This window comes from Emydura macquarii, unplaced genomic scaffold, assembly GCF_026122565.2.
Source record: "Emydura macquarii macquarii isolate MOO-44397 ecotype Brisbane River unplaced genomic scaffold, CSIRO-AGI_Emac_v2 contig_1713, whole genome shotgun sequence".
NCBI classification, from domain to species: domain Eukaryota; kingdom Metazoa; phylum Chordata; order Testudines; family Chelidae; genus Emydura; species Emydura macquarii.
This window is the reverse complement of record NW_027131850.1, coordinates 1,179,512-1,199,722: the sequence shown is the minus strand read 5'-3', so window position 1 is coordinate 1,199,722 and position 20,211 is coordinate 1,179,512. Positions and strand designations below refer to the sequence as shown.

Below are 20,211 nucleotides of genomic sequence, written 5' to 3'. Positions count from 1 at the left end.
AGGCAGCAAAAGGATATTTCATGTACAGGCTGGGGTCGAGTCAAGAGCAGGAGAAAAGAATGGGGCTATTAAGGCTGGCACTCCTGGTGCAAAGAATGGTATCTGAATTGCAGGCTGGCTTGGCATTGTATAAGGCCTTGAAGATGCGAAAAAGTTTAAACTTGATGCAGTTGAGAAAGAGGGAGCCCATGGAGAGATTCAAAGAAGGGAGTGGCATGGGTAAATCAATGCACAGGCAACACTGACTGTAAGATGACAAAATTTGGTCCTAATTATCTGGTGCACAGTATGCATCTTTTAGTCTCCTGAAAATTGCATACTGTACCACACTGGCTAAAAATGTCAATAATCTCACCCAATCTATGGCTTATTAAATTGACATCACATACACATATGTTCCCTCAGAGGTCTTCATTTTAGGAAGTACTATATTTTCCACCACTCAAATTACACAATTTTCTTCCAACATATCTTATTAATCACTCTGACCCACAGCCCTTAATAACTTACACAACAAAAAAAGAAAACCAAAAAATAAAACAGTTTGTAAAAGCTTAGATCTCAATTGTTAAATAAATTAACATAGAACAAATACATTTACATAGGTACATACAATTTTTTTTAAAATTCCTAAGATATTGTGATGGGATGCACAAACCCCACCACTATAACAGGGCAAGAAGGGGCTAATATCCTGTCCAATACATAGGAATTAGCCCTGTCACACATCTGCCAACAATATCAATCCTGGAGGGAAGGCCCTCTAAGTGAAGGGAATAAAAAGACACCAGACAGGGTTCAGAGCTGGGCTATTCTGACAGAGGGATCTTGAGTGTGGGGCAGAGAGAAGCCAGGAAGTCTGATGAGTGGTGAAGTCTGGGGAAGAGGTCAGGACTTTATCTTTTAATTAAGGTACTGAAGTCAAATCCTAGGAAGGGGGTGAATTTTGGCCCTGCACAGTACATACTGGCTGCACTGCAGAGCAGATGAGACTCATTGGCTCACATAACAGAATAAAAAAACTCCTTTCATTTTAAGGGGTATCTTAACAACAATAACAAGAAAGAAAAAACGGAGGCCTCATTGTTCAGAAGAAAGAGCTGGGAACTGGGAATTGGGGGATTTGGGTTCAGTTCCTAATTTGCTGTGTGGCATGGGCAAATTACTTCTAATTTTTTATTTTTATAATTATATATATTATGGTAGCACATACTCACCCCAGTCAAAATTAAGACTTTGTTGCGGTAGGCACTGTACAAACATTAGAGACAGTCCCTAGCCCTAACAGCTTACACTGTTTTTGTCTCTGAAATGGGAACTAAATACTTATCCACCTTTGAAAAGCACTTTGAAATCTTCAAACCACAAATGCCATGTGAATGCAAAGTAGTTAGAAAAATATTTAAAAAATGAAAGCTGCTCCTCCGGCCCAAGGGAAACCCCAAGGAGGGTAGGCAATGATATCCCCAACTGCCCTCACCTCCTGGCATCCACGCTCCAGTGTAAAGAGCCACACTCAAGTCTGCTTCAGTAAATCTTGTCCTTAATCTCCTTCAGCAGATCTGTACACAGACGATCTCTTCGAAAACATTCTGAGTTAGCTTGTAGTGAAATGTACAATACTGACATTTTGAACCAACAATTTATATTCTGGGCATTGAGGAAAGTGTTGAATGCATATGTTCAATGGAACAAACAGCAAGTGATGCCCAGGGAGCATGATACTTGGCCATCAGAAATGGCAGGTATCCAAATGAAATGGAATACCCAGAGTCACTCTTTCGACAAAGTGGAGAAAAATTATATCCTATGAGGTGACACCTTACCTTCATCTATTATTTCTCTGTAGTATTACACAGATCTTTTCTGACATGTCTTTTTCTAAACAGATTTTTTCCTCTCTTCTAACATCTCTTTATAGTAGAAAATTTTTTTTAAAAAATGTAATAGACTGAGCAAGCAGATCCACCAACAGAGTAAGGATTTCTATTGACATCTGGTACTTGATGTCCTTGACAGAATGTCCTGTGCATTTGTCAGTAAAAATGACATGACTCAAATAAAACTAGTTGCAATTATTGCTACCCTTAATGCAGAACAGAAAAGCTGATTTAAATATACCTGTGAAGTAGATAAGGGATATATATGAGATGCAGCCACATCTTGGGAGGAATACAGTAGATATTTAAAAGAGCATTGAAATAGTACACAACTGTTCAGGTCAAGAAAAGACGATGTAAATGGTATCCAATTACATTGCAGGGCTAGACAGGTTCTAAAATAATCAAAAAGAAATTATGTAGGTACTAAATAAGAAGTATGTGCATAATGTACAACCAATGGCCTGACTATTCTACAAATTAATTTAAGTCAGAAGATCTACTTATTACATGGTTCCAATTTACACCATTGAAAGGATCTTAGACACATTCCACAACCACACTACTTTATTTATTCTACTGATTGAAACTGTGTAGTCACCAGGTCCCCGATATTGTTTTTGTGGGCAGGCCCTGTGTTGTCAGGGACTGGGACAGATCCACTAAGGCAGGGGTGTCAAACTCGCTGATGGTGACGGGCCAAATTCTCATAAACTGCACTTCACAGGGGCCATGCAATACCCTCTGCCGAAAAATTCAGACCATCTTCCCCTTTTCGGCGGCGCAGCATCAGCCCTTTTCGGCGGCGGGATTTCGCGGGGGACTGTGTTGCCAGACTGAGTGCTTTGCCGCTTTAAGGGATTTCTCTGCGTTCGGCATCGACGCTTTAAGACATTTCACGGACTCTTAAACTGGCAATGCTGTAGGCAGAGAAATCTCTTTAAGTGCCAATGTCCTCACTTTGGGCGGCAGCATGTCTCAAAAAAACTGGCCAGACGCGGGCCGGATCAAAAAGGTTCACGGGCCGTATGTTTGACACCCCTGCGCTAAGGGATAGATCTCTGCTTTTCTCCAAACGTTGTGAAGCTACTCAGGTTTTACATTACTAGTATTAAAAAAATGGAAGCACTAAATTAGATCACACCCAACCTTAAAAACTCCAAACTTACAAGATTGTCTGTATAGTAAAACATTTGATAGACTAGTACAATTTTTTTCAAGACAAGTAAACTTTTTTGGTGCTGTGTCAATGATCTGAAAGACTCATTTCTCATCTTTGAGTTTCAGAAGTACTACCCACATGCACTCAATAGTTACAATCTCCAGCACTCCTTAGCAGGTCTAAAATAAGTTTTTATATTTGCACGTAAAATAAAATTGTCTTCCTGCACTACAGAAGGATGTATGTCTGTCATCACTTGCACAAGAAAATTCACCACCAGAAAAGAAAACTGGAAAATTTCCAGCCACACAGGCCAATGTTTTCGAAAGTTATGAGAGTATGAAATGAAGGGAACAGGCTGCAAAACAGAACTGTTGTGCAACACACACACACACAAATAATAAATCTAATGCACAGCCACTGAAATAAACTTGAAAACAACAACAGAAAATAGGTGAGGGCAGGAGAACAAATTAGTTAATTTATATGCTTGTTAATTAAATGCATCAGTGACCCTTCATTGACCTTTTTCTCTAGACTGACTTCAGACTAGAGTCCATTTTAAGTGTTTATTATGAGGCTCAGTTTGTCAGTATTAAAAAGGTAGTTTGAAGGATTTATTTACCTTCCAACATTCAGAAGCTAGCAATAAAAAGTGCAGACAGCTGATATTCTTTAGCACATGACATCAAAACCAATTTAGATTACACTTAAATTGTTAAAAATTACAAAGTTATGACTTTTCAGCATGCATTTGTTAGCTGCTTTTATTAAATATCATTCATGGTGAAAAACACCAGTCACAGCCTAAATATGTGTTTATATACAAGCAAAATGAATGCTGCATATGTATTTGTATTTGCTAATTTATGTAGAGAAATAACATTGCATTTTGGCTTAACATATTTATACTACCTGTTAGAATAGCTGGAATGTAAATACCATTACAAGGAAGGAAAGGATTTGCTGCGAGTTTGCAATTGAGAAGTATAAGAAAAACAGCTCAGTATTTATTACTTGAATCAAGAGATAATGTCAATTACAATAGGAGGAACCAAAAGCCATCAGTCATGACAACAAGAGTTGATGAGTCACATTCCATTTTCTGGAGAAAGTGAGTCTGAAATTCCAGGATTCCAAAAGAGATTACATTACAAATACCAGAAGTTCATAATTAGGGACCAACGACAGGAACAAAATGGGAAACACTAATATTACAGGAGATTTATTGAATACATACTTAAAATGTACCACATTAAAAACTGAAAATGAATCTATAATGCAAGACTTTAATAAAGGGATTCATATATTTGTTTTTGTAAGCAGAAACACCCCATGTAAATTTAGGAGTTAGTTATTTCCCGCAATTTAGCATTGGTGAGACCGCAACTGTAGTATGGCATTTAGTTTGGTCACAGATCTACAGCAAAATGATTGATAGGCGATTGTACAGCTTGGAAAATAAGAAAACCGAGAAAGGAGTTGACAGATTTTCCCTACCTCTAAATAAAGTTCCTGCAAACTATCTGTTCAACAATGTGGACAAATGGGATTCCTTGACAGAGCTAGTGCCCTTCATGGTCAGCTTTGCCTATTCTGATTTGGGTGAGATGAAGTTCAGTCTTTACCTGCATCTGTATGGATCCCAAGTACGCATCATCAACTTTCAGTTGTGCCAATGCACTTTGAGATGCCTTCTATCTCCAAAGTCCTTTCAACAGACAGACAAACAAGCCCCTGATTTTGAAGTTTGCCAACCCAGCAGGGCTTCCCCATTTGGTTGGTTTGAGAAGCAGTTTCCAGATGAATTCTTTCCTAGTTCTTAAAAGACCCAAAATAGCTTAATTAAACTTTATGAACATTTGAGTCTGATAACACAGACATCTTTGGGGTGGGGGTGGGGAGTGGAGCCCTACAGAATACTACATTGCTAACCCGTCTTCATGGATTCTAGAATGTTAAATTAACTGTTCAGAGAAATTTACAGGGAGATTTGCCTTTCAGCAACCAGGACATCTGGAGAAATGTCCTCAAGCACCAGTGCCCACTGTCTCTTACTATTAACAGAGAAGAAAAAAATCTCCACAGTGAAACAACAGTCATCACCCCTTTGTCAAAGGAAGCATGCACTGACACTGACACTGTATATAAAGAACAAAGACAGAGGACTTTCAAACAGAAGCTCCATCCCACCTAATTCTGCCTAATAAGCAGCCAGGGAGCTGACAGAATGGACTTTCAAAGTAAAAGAAGCTGGATGTCCATCTGCCTAGGTCAGTTTGATACTTGAAGTGACCCATGAGACAATGACAAACCTAGACATTTACATCTTTTGGGGATCCTGTCAGACTGATTTAAAAAAAAGGCAAAAATCAAATTTATCTAAAGAAATCTGTGTTTGGTGCACAGAGAATTTAAAGATTGGACTGAAGCTAGATTATACAATTCTTAAGTTTAGAACAGAAGCTGGACAGAGACATTTCCTATTTAAGAAGGAATAATGAGCCTTGTCTGGGAATAAATCCAGGAACTGTAATAAGGAACTTTTCACAAATATAAAGCCTTAACAAGAACTGAGGAAACATCTATTAGACAGGCGGTTGCTGTTCAGGAATATGGGAATTGCTTCATCAGATCACACCAGTAATCCATGTTGTCTGGTATCCTATCTCTCACAGTGGCTAATATCAGATGCTTCAAAGAAAGGAGCAAGAAACTTTATAAGGGACAAGTTACAGAATTTACTCATTCAAGGAAGTCTCTTCCTTATCACAGACTGAGGAAGATAGAGAGAAGGAAGGAAAAAAGATGGCAGTCATAAATTCAAAGGGATGAGATGAAGGAGGGTTAACCAGAAAATTTCAAAGATTCCAAAAAAGAATCACTGGCTGGGTGACAGACTGCCTTGACAAATCTTTTTAAAAATATAAATAAGAACCCGCTATGAATCAATTTACCTTCCACCTTACTGGCACTAGTACACAGATCTGGACTTGAAAGATATGGGAAGCCAGATCCTGATATTGGCCTGACAGAAAGAAATCTAGAATGGAGACAATCAAAGATTTCTTGTGGAAAGGTTGTTTTAGTAAGACACAGACACAAAAAGGGAGCCCCATCAGAAAATATGCTTTGGGATGGGACTGTATCAGCTCTCAAGGAAGGTGCTAAGGAAAGACCCAGGTCTCACATGGATTGCCTCTAAATTGCAGGAAAAAAGCTTTTTCTAGATGACTGCACTTAGGTGGGCCTTGGATTAAGAGGAAATGGAATCCTCAACATTGAGGTCAGCAGAAGGTCTTTGTACCAAGTCCAGTAAAGCCACATTGAAGTTATGCATGAGGACCATATGTGTCTCAAATTTTTAGATGCCCTAGGTTAAAAAAAAAAATCCATAGCAAGAGACAGTTACCAGAACTGGCCATGAAACCTGTGGACGTTTTAGTTGGCTCAAGTCAGAAGTTCAAGGCTTAGAGCTCTTCACTTGTGCAAATCAACTCAAACAGTTCTCACTCGCATGAGTGAATCCTACCATATCCTGGTCAGCTAATCTACTTGATTTATGAGGACTAACACCAGAAAAACTACTTATATGAGAGAGAAATATCTTAGACTGTAAATCTCCATTGAGCAAAGACAACATGTAGCATGATGAGGCCCCAATCCTGATTTAGGCCTCTGAGTGATGATATAATAGTAATTAAGTTCTGTACAATACAGAAGAATCTTTGCTTTGGTACACAGACTTTTGCTCTTTCAGTTTGGGTATCCCAAGACCTGGGCATTATCTGACTGAATCATGACTGTGAGTCCTGGTACCAGTTGCTGAAGAGATACAGATACATAACTCACATCCTCCTAGTTGAAGGATGTGCTACATTCTCTCTTTCAGCTAAGACCCTTTAGTTGGTCAGCTCCTCAAAGTGCTTCTATCATCCAAGCAAGTCTGCTAATTTGTCTCTTTTGTCAGAACGAAGAGAGATTTTAGGATCTACCGTATGCTTTATTATTTGGTCAAGTCTTAGATTTTAAACTTTTGGGACTAACAGAAAGAATTTAGGGTTGTATTGAGACCTCCCTAAGTCATCTCATGCTACTACTTCAGAATGGAATCCAGTTTTCTGTCTCCCAGATACAAAAGAGAATCTATGGGACTGACGGCTTGTTTGTTTATTTTAAAACAATCTGGTCATCTCATGGTTGAATCAAGGGCAAAATCCTCCACTTGTCAGATTTATTTGAAAGCAGTCGGTACGACTTATCAAAGGCTCTAGGAAATAATATTTTAACTGGGTTCCTCTTAAGGCTTCAAAAACCACATTTGCTAGACTCTTTGGGGGGTGAGGGGAGGATGCATTACCTTTTTCTGTCTCCGGAGGAAAATATTCTGACTGAATACAACTCTGAAAAATGTAATAAAAACAAATCACAAAAATACCAGTAAAATAGCAACACGAATACTTTTAAAAACCTTGACAACTTTCTGAATACAAAGATTACTAGAACACATGTACAGTTTGTGTACAGTCACCAATATTTTACTCTTAATTAAAATAAAATACTTCTGACCAAATGAAGGAAGGGCTGTGTGAACTCTAGCTATCTTACACGCTAGTATATACTAAAAATTAATTTAAGCATGTTTATTACATCATGTAATGACTTAATCTGTCATGTCAAAAACAAAGTACAAACCCTTCCACCAATTTTTTAAAACTAGGCATTAATTCAATTAAGTTTTGTTAGCATGAAATATTATGGTATCATCTTACCAATCATATTGTACTTTCTAAGGTAAGTATTAGCTTTCTCAATATGCAGCAGAGATGCACTTGTAAGAGGCAGCGAGAGGCAGAACACAATGTAAGCATATTAGAGAATAAATACGCTTGTAGAAAATTGATTTCTAATTCCAGCCAGAATAAGAAAGGTTGTTGTTTTGGTTAAAGCACTGGATTTGGATTCAGGGGAGCTGGTTCAATTCTGGACTTTGCCACAGATTTCTTTTGTGACAGTGGACAAGTAATTTAATGCATCTGTGCCTCTGTCCCCCATCTTTTAAAGTGGGATTATAATACTTCCTCTCCACACTTTTCCTGTCTTGTCTACTTAGATCAGTGACCTTTCCAGACTACTGTACCCCTTTCAGGAGTCTCATTTGTCTTGTGTACTCCCAAGTTTCACCTCACTTATAAACTACTTGCTTACAAAATCAGACATAAAAATACAAAAGTGTCATACATATTATTACTGAAAAGTTGCTGACTTTCTCATTTTTATCATATAATTATAAAATAAATCAATTGGAATATAAATATTGTACTTACATTTCAGTGTATAGTAGAGACAGCAGTATACACAAGTCATTGTCTGTATGAAATTTTAGTTTGTACTGACTTTGCTAGTGCTTTTTATGTTGCCTGTTATAAAAGTAGGCAAATATCTAGATGAGTTGCTGTACCCTCTGGAAGACCTCTGTGTACCCTCAGAGGTACACATACCCCTGGTTGAAAACCACTGGCTTAGACCATAAACACTGCAAGACAAGGACTGTCTTACTATCTGTTAGTACAGCATCTAGCACAATGGGGTCCTAAATCTTGATTCAGGCTTCTAGGTGCTACTGTAATACAAATAAAAAGTAACAACTTTTTAAATTAATTGTTAGGAATAAGTGAAAAATTCCAACCATAGTTGCCTTTCTTGAGTCTAGCTCCTACACTCTCCTGTGCTAGCAAAATATCTAGGACAGATTACACTTTCAATAAAAGGCACATTTTAGAGGATTCTGGTAATCTTTCCCCCTAAAACTGGAACTAAATCTAATTTCAATAAAAGGAATATTCTGAGGGAGGTAATAGGGTATTTGAGGCTTTCCCCTCTAGCTCAGTGGTTCAACCTAATACTGGATGATCATGACCAACAGTTGTTGCTGTCTAATAGTTGTTTAGTAGTCTATGTAAAATGAGTTTGATGGTCCGGAGTCTAATTCCCAGTGGATAGAAGCTATATCATACCAATAGCTAACGCAACAGAAAATAATCAGCATCCTTGTTGGTAGTCCCAGTAAAAGAGACCATATCGCTGATCAAAATGGTACCGATTTTTTTATTTCTTTCTCTGATGGTTTTAACAATGAGAGGCTTCTCAGGTGGAGTGAGTGGGTGTTTGGATAGTGAGAGGATTTCAAGTATAATGACAATGGCAATGATGGTGAGAAGACAAGAGTGGGAGAAAGATATAAAAGATGTGGGTAGACAGGTAAGCTTGGGACAGATATAGGCAGAGCAAGGACTAAGAAGAAATGAGAGCAGAGAAGTAGGTAGGGTGCAGTTGTGCAGAACTTAAACTATCCTTTCACTCTTAGAGGTAGATCCCTTCAGAATTGAGACATTTTGTCAGGTGAGAGAAAGGAAACCTATACTGGTTGTTTATAAATAATAATTCAGTCTCCAAAGCTGTTACTTTGGCATATTTTACTAATGCTATATTTACACATTATGTGAAGTAAACTGACTTTAATATGTGAAAATGACACAGGAGTATAAACTAATCTAAGCATTTCATTTAAGTAGTATTTTTAGTCAAGATGTGTTATAGTTTTAAAAAGTTTGTGTTAAGGTCTGTTTTGTGTAATGACATATTCCTACATTAGGAGAAATATACCAAATTATTCAGATGCAGTTGATGCACATATGCAGGACTCAACAAAAACATTTGCACACAAATTGCATGCAAGTACTCCCTCTCACTTCAACTGAACTAACTCACATGCTTTAAGTTAAGACTGTGAGTGAGTGTCTGCAGAGCGGGAACACAGAAGGGAAAAAGATTACAGGTACTAGACAGTATGTGTTTGAAATCCACGTTTTCAAGACTGCAACTTAAATTGGAGTAGGTCTGATGTCAGATTTACATATAACAGTTTTTCTGTTCACTGAAGTGCATTTTAAATTTTGCCAAAGAAATAACTGAGGAAAACAGTTAGACATGACTATCCATAACCTCCATGTTCCTTCAAGTGAAGCATAATCCTTCTTCCGCAAAGGCACTTTCAAAGCTTTGATTTGCTTTTCAACACTAATTGCCACTCTGGTGTTATCCATTCATGCTCATGGCCCTGACCATAAAAAACTAACAAACACAAACCAAACAATAAAATCCAATAAAAATTCTTAACAAAAAGCGATGAATGGATCTACTTCTTATGAAATAATTCTCCCAAAAGGAGCATTCCCCTTCCCTTTATTATTAGTTATTTATGAAGCGGCCTATTAATGCATAACCATATGCCAGTGTTATTATTAAAATTAATATTCCTTAGTCTGTATTCCTTACTCTTGTAAAGACTACAGGATTGGGCCCACTGATTAATTTCAAGGGAATATATCAGAAGGAGGCTTTGGTTCCTAGATAAATATCATAATCTCTGGAGTACTTTTACCCAAGGGCAATATTTTTGTTCTTTTATCAGCCTTGTACAGATGTGTCAGTTCGTGAGCAATAATACATTATTTTTGGGCATGAGACCAGCTTTTAACCAACTAACTGAACAAAAATATACATGCACAATGAATATATACACATACAAATATGTTTTATCCATTAGAGATGATTTTGAAGAGATAACAATACGGACTTGTGTAGGTGATTAATTGTGATAACATGAAAGGCTGAAAGACAGTTGCTTAAGAAATGAGAACAACAAAGGAATAAACTACTGCAGGCATCACCAGAGCTGGAATGATACTGTACTGTGTACTACGTTTCCATGGCAACTAGCCATAGGACGATGAATGTTTCATATTCACTCTGCTCTGCAGTACATGTCTATAAATCAAACTTGCATAAAGAGCATAAGATTTCTGCTGTGGTGTGGTTCTCAAAACTGGGTTATTTTCTTGTTACTAGATAATTATAAGAAAAAATATGAAACAAGTTAGGTCATTTTTAGCATGGAATGACCCAACACACAAAAATATTAATGCTCTTCTGGCATGTGACCCTATCAATTTAAGTGCAAAGCAGCATAAAATGCAGATCATGAATGGAATACACTTTTTCTGATCTATGAGATCTGATGTATGTTTGCTAGCTCCAGAAATTGTATGTCCATTATTCTCTCTTTTTTAAAAGACATATGTCATTTATTGGCTCATTCACATTCTCATCTTCATAAGAATGATCATTTTTCAGCTTTGTTCTGCTACTTCACTTTCATTATTACAGTTTAAGGATTCAACAAATAAATAATTTCCTCTTATAAACAAATGGTAGAGCTAAAACAGTATTTCCTTGATAGCAGTAATTAATAATACTGTATATTTCTAACTAGGTTTTAACCAAACATAAATCAAAGTTTCACAACAAAAGATTCAAACATTTCTTGCAGTGCTTTCTGGCAACAACAGGCACGCCATATAATGAGGACACCATATTCACTTTTAATTATAAGGAGCTCTGCTTAATAATAAACGTGATAATAATCAATTAAACTTTTCTGACAATTCATACCTGTGCTCCCAAAGAGAGACTGGATAATTTGGTTATGAAAAGTTTTAATTCATAAATCAACCGTCTATCAAAATAAATAAATGTCCTACCATTACACTATGCACCACTAGGCACTACCACAACCCCTGTGCAATGATTCGCTGGGGTTCTTATGGAACACTGACATTTCAATCAGATGTACTATGATTAAGCACCCGATATGCATTTTGTCTAATATAGCTGGTATGCTAGAACAAAAGCAGTTGAACTCTACTATTCTTTTTTACTACAATATTTGTGAATGTTCTATGATCTATTAATGTGATCAAATATAAATTGAAGATTCACCTGAAGCTTACATGAACGTTAGCAGCAAATTACACAGAGTATTAATAATATTTTTGGAAATAAAACACAATACATTTAGTAGACAATTTTTAAATGAAATTTTGCACTAACTGTATGACTTGCAAATATTCTCATACTGGTTTTATTTCCTTGAATAAAATAAAAAATAAAACTGCACACTTACTATACTCAGGAACACTTTTGAAGCAACTGTATCTATTCTCGGTTCTTTTCTTAAACAGAACATTTAGCACCACCAAATGGTTGAGAAGATCTATTGCTAGTTTAAGTTCATTCAGTATATCTTATCATGTTTATTTTATGTTTATTAATATATTTTATGTCCCATATCAAAGTGAATCACAGGTATTAACTGTTCATTTTTTGGTGGGTTAGAGAAGTACACTACGCATCTTAATCCAGTTTATCTTGCTATACCATACTAAACATGTATTTTAATAGTAATAAAAATACATACATGTAAAAATCTAAGCAACTCATTTTAAAGCATCATGAAAGGGGAGAGCAAAACAAAATGTGTATGCACCATTATATGAGCATATTTGCACGCACAGAATCAGGTAATTGCATGTATAAAACTTGTACTTTTCTGAGTTTTGCTTATATGCACTTTTGAGGAACTCATGTGTTGCACAAATATTTGTTTATTTGGCCCTGAATTTTGAAATTATGGTAGTTATTTGTTTTAATGTAAATTGCGATACAGTAATGGCAGAAAAATAATGCATGTGATCAGCAGAAAAGAACATTTTGAAAGGTGATTCATTCAAAAGCATTTCTGAGTTTAACATGTAATTCACTACTTTTAGGATCTGAACTCACAAACACATCAGTGTGTGTACATGTACATGCATGCATACATACATACAATTAAATAGATCTATTGAAGTCAATGGCAAAACTACGATGGATTTCAATGAGGTCAGGATTTCTTCTCTTATGTGTAATAACCATCTTTGTACTTCTCTCCTAAAGATCTGTCTAGCTTCAGTGAATGATATGTTTCTTTTAATTTTTACTAAAAATAATACACTGGGATATCTGACCTGCAGGAGCAAAAGTATGCCCTGCTGCAGCAGCAGGAGAAACTAAGTAGCCATTAAAAGCTATGACCTTGAATTTTCTTTTTTTTAAAACTTATTTTCTTTTTTCTAGTCTCTTGTGGAACTAAGCACAGACTCAGCTGCTTTTGCACCTTTTAACTTCAATTTTTAAATAAGAAAAATCCCAACTTCCAATGCATAGCTTTTTAAAATTATAGTGATGTAGCAGTATGTGACATGCTGGAGACAATATCTTTACCAACCAACAAGCCTTATAACATTAAGAAAGAAAGTTAATTTAAAATAAATTGATTTAGATGACAACTTCATATAGTTCCAAAATGTACTTATTAAGCTCTTTTCTTTCTTGTCCCAACAAGCCTATCTTAGAGCATGCTCCTACTCTTCGTCATCAAAGCCTGCATTGTCATGCATCTTACATGCACATGTATTATAAATGATGTTACATAAAATACACAGTAATTCTGTACCTCAGATCTAAATTTAGCGAAAGATCTCATTTCCCATCTCTGTGTGAAAGAAGGGGAGAAGAGCTGGGGAGAAAGGAGGAACACAGCAAAACATTCTAAAACCAGTGCAATTTAAACCATATACTGGTCTGTTTGTTTGGCAGATATGAGGGCATAGAGATTTGAATTCTGTGGGATGACAATATTGATGCTTCTGGCACATAAATTCAGAACATATATCTGTGTGTTTCTGCTTATATGTTTTTAATTCACCATATGGCTCATTCTGGTCACCAGCCTAGGAAAAGCTTTCTGGACATAACTTTACTCAGCAAAGTTAAACCTGCACACAAAGGGGACAAGTACCCTTATTGATTTCAATTTGGGTTATTAGCAGAATAAGGTGCTACTAAACATAGTGTCAGTATCTGGCCCTAAGTGAACAGTATTATGCAAGAAAGAATCCTTGAAACTGCAGTCCAAGTAGCCATCGACTTCTGTTTGAGCAAGAAGTCTGTATTATATTGCTCTCCAGCTCTCATATCACATTCATAAATATGCAAACACAACTTGGCAATACCACATTATGGTATCTATTGACCAATATCTTTTACAACATTTTACAGTTAGAGAGGGAACTTGTTCTGACATTTTTTTTATATGAATGACATATTACAAGCTGTTTTTTCAGCTGTTACCTGTTAAAAACTGGATGCTATGCCTCAGTGGAAAAACCAGTGTCATATACCCTTTTGCTTCACTAGAGAAATGCTATATCACAAAACTGCATTGTCCCCTTCTCCATTCTGTTATGTTCTGTCATACATGAGACTAAATCCTGATTCCCAATGAATCAATGGCAGAATCAGGAGCAGGATTGGGCCCAACATTTTCAGAAATGATTTTACAAAACAAAGCCATGTTTAAATATATTTAAAACTTCTTAAAGTAAAAGATAACAAAATGATACATTTCAAGGAAAAATTCATCAAGAAGTAGAGAATAAAATATGAATACCAATTATATGAGTAGGTCTACTTTATTTAATGATGGTTAGCTTTATTTTGCTTTGGTCAGCAGACCAATATGGACCTTAACATAAGTCAATACGTTTGTCATATGACAAGAGAAGGATTTTAACCAATTTCAGCACAGAAAATTCAAACATTAGCTGCTTCTCATACATCAAAAGAATCCTTTAATAACACATCCACAAGGGCCACTTTGTCTAGCTATTACACATTATTTACATCTGCCCATTCACCTGTAGGCAATGTCCTCAAAGTGACTGCAATGGAAAACATAAAGCTACAGCACAAAATTTTTAAAAACTTTATTAGGCATGAAAAGCAATAGTTTTCTGTCCTCTTTTTAATAATGTGCATTTACTTCTTGCTGTAATACAAGACATACTATAAATGGTGTTTGTGATGGTTCCTGGCCTAATTTCAGCCTGATCACCCACAAATATTACATATTACTTTATATACACTCCCCTGCAATGCGTTATATCCTTTAAAAGGATCTGAAAGAGCTTTTAAAAATGATTAGCACTATAGTGATGTGTTAAATCTTTAATGCACCAAGGTAAGAAAATCACTCAACATACAAATTATTCCATACTTAATGTCCCTTCTCCTCCTTTTTAGTTACCCTGAAAATGCACTGACTGTTGCTCTGCTGGGTGCCTCATTATGCACCATACTAGGGTGACCAGATAGTAAGCGTGAAAAAGCAGGACAGGAGGTGAGAGGTAACAGGCACCTATATAAGAAAAAGCCCCAAATATTGGGACTGTCCCTATAAAATTGGGACATCTGGTCACCCTACACCATACTGTGATTCCAGAAAAAAAATAAAAGAAAAAAACAGCACAATGCAAAAACTAACCTCACAACCATTAGAGAATCACCTTTAAATAAAAAACCAAAACTGTTAATTTAGACCAAATATTCACACAAAGTCTTTGGAACAAATACTGTATAATTTCATTTTAAGACTCTCCGTATAATAAATACTGTTAGTATTATAACATTATAAGAAACAATTACAACTTTTATAGGAACAAAACATACATATGAAGTCACATTAGTTCAGACAAAACTAGTATTTCCTGCATACTGGAATGCAACTTTGAGACTCTGATTATGAAATTGATAGCAAAAAAAACCCCAAACTTCCAAACATTTTTATAAATGACTCAAACTTTATCCATTTGAAGTGGATAGAGAGCAAAACACTCTTGCAATATAAGAGTTCCCACGATACTTTTGAACTATGGATCAAATAACTCTCTTTGTGATAATAGGGCCTAAAATTTACTCTAATTGTGAATTTAACTGTAAAAAGTGAGTGTAAGTTCATAAAATGTCACAATAACCTATAATGACAAATGTTGATGGGAATAGGTGCCAGAAAATCAGAGAGAACCTAAACCAAAGACGCCACATGGATATAATCCAAGGACTTTTGAAATTATGCTTGTTAAAAATAGATGATGTGGAGTCAGAAGTTCATGAACCAAAATTGGTGTGTTGGATACTAGGCCTAATTAGTGAACAAAATAATGAGGGGATGGGCTATTTCACCCACCATTAGCTTTGTGGGTCTTTAAAGAAAGAGAATTTGGGAGGAAAAGACTGAAAAAACAGATGGATCAGAAAAACAGCCAGAGGCTATGAAGGAAACTTCGCTGCCTTGGCTCCCACTCCCACCCCCACCATCTCATGGGACCCCAAGCCTTCATCATCCTAATCCTGAGAGATGTCCTTTCCAGACCAAGCCAGAGAAAGGTACCCAGATGATGTCACCACATCTACCAGCTCCAGCTGAATCCTAAACACTGCTTTGGATTAAATGGGATCAGACTTTAAGAGCAGCAGCTCCAGCCCACCTCAACTAACTTCTCTTTTACCAAAAAGGAAAATTATTGCCATCTTTGATACCATCTAAAAGACTATAAAACAAAGGAGTGGGGGGTTCCTTTTAAAACTCTCTACAGCTAAAGGGAAAGGGAAGAGGGGAGTTAAAATAAAAGCCTTACTTAATAATTTATATTTCAAATGCTTTAACTGTTTTTCCTTTTTTTCTATATCTTTAATAAAAAGGTTAAAAGGATTTTAAATGGTGTGTTTGCCACAGTACCAAACAGGCTGAGACCTCTGTATGCCAACCCCCAGACTTTGTTTTAACATTATTTAATGTTGAACAGTGACTGGGTTTTGTTAACACCTTTGGCCCATATATTCCATCTAAATTAATTCAACAGTGCAGATCAGGAGTTAAGTTTTCAAAGTGACTTAGAAATAGGTTTCTAAGTGCCTTTTGAACATTTTACGCATTTTACCCATAGGCTGCTAAGTTATTATAGTATTTTAGGAAACAGACTCTTGTTAGCATGTTACTAGCATGTTAGTTCCACAGTCTTCAAGAGACAACTCTCAAGTTCCAGTTTCTCAAATAAGTAATGAAATTATGAAAATGAATATATTTAGACTTCTGAAGAGACATTATAGGATGCAGTGTGTTAGTCTTAAGCAATGTGCCTGGTAATATTTAATCAGAGCCTATTGTGTCTATTCAAAATAACAGACAAATCCCTTTTTCTTGAATGTTATGTTATATATACACAACAATTTTGAAACAATAATGTGCTGAAGCTTATATCATTTGCTCTGGAACATAACCTACTGTTTCCAGAGTGTTTTATATATTTGAATTAAGTGAAAATTGAAGACTGCTATCCAAGAATAAGAATCAAACAAGACTTTTATGTTTGTCTTACCTGAAAGCTTCAATTATGATCCTTTTAGGTAACTTTGGAGCAACGGAACTGAAGGCGCTCTTGAAATCTTCCAAAGTCAAAAATCCTCTATCTTGCTTAAAGAAGTGGAAAAATAAGATAAAAATACTATGAAGAGTTATGCTTGCTCAAGAACCAAACATTAAATTTTTAATATATTAATATTTATAAGCCTGTCCAGTTAATTTTCAGAATCTAAGTACTGTCTCTGAACTTATTATTTCAGTTTCAACCACAGTATTTTAGGAAATGGCTAGGATCCACGCAAGAGTATCAGGGGATGTCAAAAGATCAGGAGTGATTCAAGAATGACTTTGTACTGTCATTTTGGTATATGCTATCAAGAACTACATTCAAAAGAATTACACCTGTAGCATCTGTACTATACTGTTTCATATTTAAGAATTAATTTTTAAAACTGTCATTTTGAAAAGAAACCTTCATATATGGAAACTTTCAAATGCACACTTTAAAATACACTAAACTACTTTTTACATGTTTCAAAATTTTTCATCCCATATTTGCTAATTACCAAAATTCCACACATGCTGTTGTGTTTAAACAAGGTTTCCCTCACAATTCATTTTCTCTTCCTGATTAATTCTTCAATGAAGTCATGATATTGAATATATAATATCAGAACAAAATCCATGAAAGAGACTGACCACCTAAGATTATGGGTATGTCTACACTACTGAGACTATACCAGCACAGCTAGGTTGCTGTAGCTATGGTGTCATAACCCCATAATGTAAACACAGTCTCTACCACCAGAAGGCATTTTTCTCTCATCATAGGAACAACACTTTGAGTAACAGTACCTAAGATGGCAGAAGCATTCTTCCCATCAACATACCTGCACCTGGAGGCTATGTCACCATAGCTATGGCACTCAAAGGTGTGTTTTTTCACACCTCTCACATACATAGCTATGCCAATCTAATTTTTAGGTTTAGACCAGGCCTATGACTTCACTGCAGGAGTCTACTAAAAGAGAAAGCAATAATTCAAACAGGGTTGTCACTGAGTGCGTATTGGGAGGAGAGAGATAGACGATAGAGAAAACAAAGGAGCATGGGGTAGATGCTGAGGTGTGTAAGCTTCTTAAAAAAGCTTTTTGAAGCTGGTATTAGAAGTTCAGGGCAAGAATGCTACCCACCAATTTAACAGATGGGAAACCTGATTGGATACAGAAGATGCCTGACAGCTTTGGATAAAAGAGGACGAATATACAGGGGGTAGGCCCCTCTTTCCCCTGGTGCTCCACTGCTCATTGGCCAGCTAATGAGATGCGAACTGATTGGCCCTTGGTTCCCACCATCATTTATTTAACCCTAGCCCAGGGTTTATCAGGCCTCTTGCCCCATGTTTAGATGAATCCACACTCCCTCCTTGTAGTTCTATAGTATAGGAGCTCTATTTTTATGTTGCTTTATGTTAATTTGGTGCAATCTGGGGCCAGTGTCCAGGGTGGATAAAATGCCAAAGGACCAGTGATTAGAAAATAAAAAACATGGGATTTCACTAGTGGACTGTGGGTTTATGGAAAAAGGGAGACTTGAAGTCCTTGCAGTCTAGGGTGCCTCTGTGGTACCTTCTATCCCCTTCACTGGAGGAAAGGTGAGAGGATTCAGCAGAGCAAGCTGAATCTTTGGGGGTAGGCAGTGGAAGTCTATCCTGAATTATGAGCTTTAAGGTAGATGTCTTGTAAAATCCTAGACTGGACCCACTGCCCAGCTGCTCTTGCTGATGAGGAGCTAGCCCAGCTGCTGCTCCCTTCCCCCCAGTTTAAACAATAATCAGCTGTTTAAAACGTTTAAACAGGTGATTACCATTTAAACAGTTAATCTTTTACATCCTTAGTCACTATATTAGTTATTTCACTTGGAAACATACAGGAAGGTAGGTCTGGAAAGGACCTCATCCAGAAGCTCCCATCTAGGATACTGCCCAAATACATTTAATTTTGTATTAATGCTCTATTTTGCATTTTTGCTTCAGTATGGAAATATCTCTTTAAAAACTCCACAGGGAAAAAAAACTTACATTGCATGTCAAAAGCTGTGAATATCTGCCTTACTTCACTCTGGTGTAGTTGTGCAGCCTTCTTTGTACTAATAAGTTTTAAAAATTCTTCAAGTAATACACCTAGAAAAATGGAAAATGTGAATATACCTCCCAAAAAACCCTCTGCTTTAATTGCTCACTGCAACTATGGTAATATAATTGTAACTGCTTTATTATTAATTATAAAGAACAAGAACTGAAACAATTATCTTCCATTAAATTATGTGAAAATATTTTACTAGAGATGTTCAAAATTCAACTTCTTTCAAAATTATATTTCCATTTACCTGGCTCTTCTTTCTCTATTCCTTAATATATTTCTTCCCTTTCCTGCTTTCTCGCTACAATGCAACTTTCCCTTAGACTGGGATAACAGGTCAAGGAAATGGTCTCTCCAAAGTCAATAGCACTTACATTCCACAAATAAAGAAATAGAGTGTATTGCACAAACAATATAACTGGCACCATTCCCAGCACTGGGTAAATCCTATGAAATGCTCTGTAGCCTCAGGTTTGGTTTCCTAAGAATCTCCTAATAAAATTGCATGGTGACACTGGATTGGTTATTACACGGACAGATTGTGTAAAATCGTTTCTAAGTACATTTACCTTATTTTTTAGCGAGAGTTAAATAAAAAAGATTGGAATGCAAATACAGTTTGTTAAATCCAACCCTAATTAACTGTCTGGTTTTTCTGTAAAAAAAGAAATCTTAGAAAAAAATATACGTCCCAGTTTTTAAAAACAGAACAAATCAACACAGAAATAAATGTAATTTCAACTCAGAATCCTCATGTAGTCTAATCATTTGCATTATACCTGTGATATACACAGATCTAAACTTATTTTATACAACTGAAATAATTTATAAAGGACAATGTCACTGTATTAGCCAGCTTTTTTTAAACAAATAATGTAACAAGAC

The 20,211-nt window shown here is 36.2% G+C and overlaps 1 protein-coding gene across 4 annotated transcripts in view; it reads right to left on the bottom strand.

Annotated features, from left to right (window-relative positions):
- Positions 1 to 20,211, bottom strand: part of EFCAB11 (EF-hand calcium binding domain 11) — an 86,649-nt gene that overhangs the window by 56,494 nt on the left and 9,944 nt on the right. For 2 of the 4 annotated variants that reach the window (XM_067556331.1, XM_067556327.1), the window contains exons 4-5: positions 19,266 to 19,367; positions 17,202 to 17,292 (exon numbers count right to left, since the gene is read on the bottom strand). In XM_067556331.1, the coding sequence (XP_067412432.1) occupies positions 17,202 to 17,292; positions 19,266 to 19,367 (193 nt within the window). Of the gene's footprint in view, positions 1 to 7,402; positions 7,446 to 13,438; positions 13,502 to 17,201; positions 17,293 to 19,265; positions 19,368 to 20,211 lie in introns of all 4 variants that reach the window. The other 2 variants (XM_067556328.1, XM_067556329.1) reach the window with 2 other exon arrangements.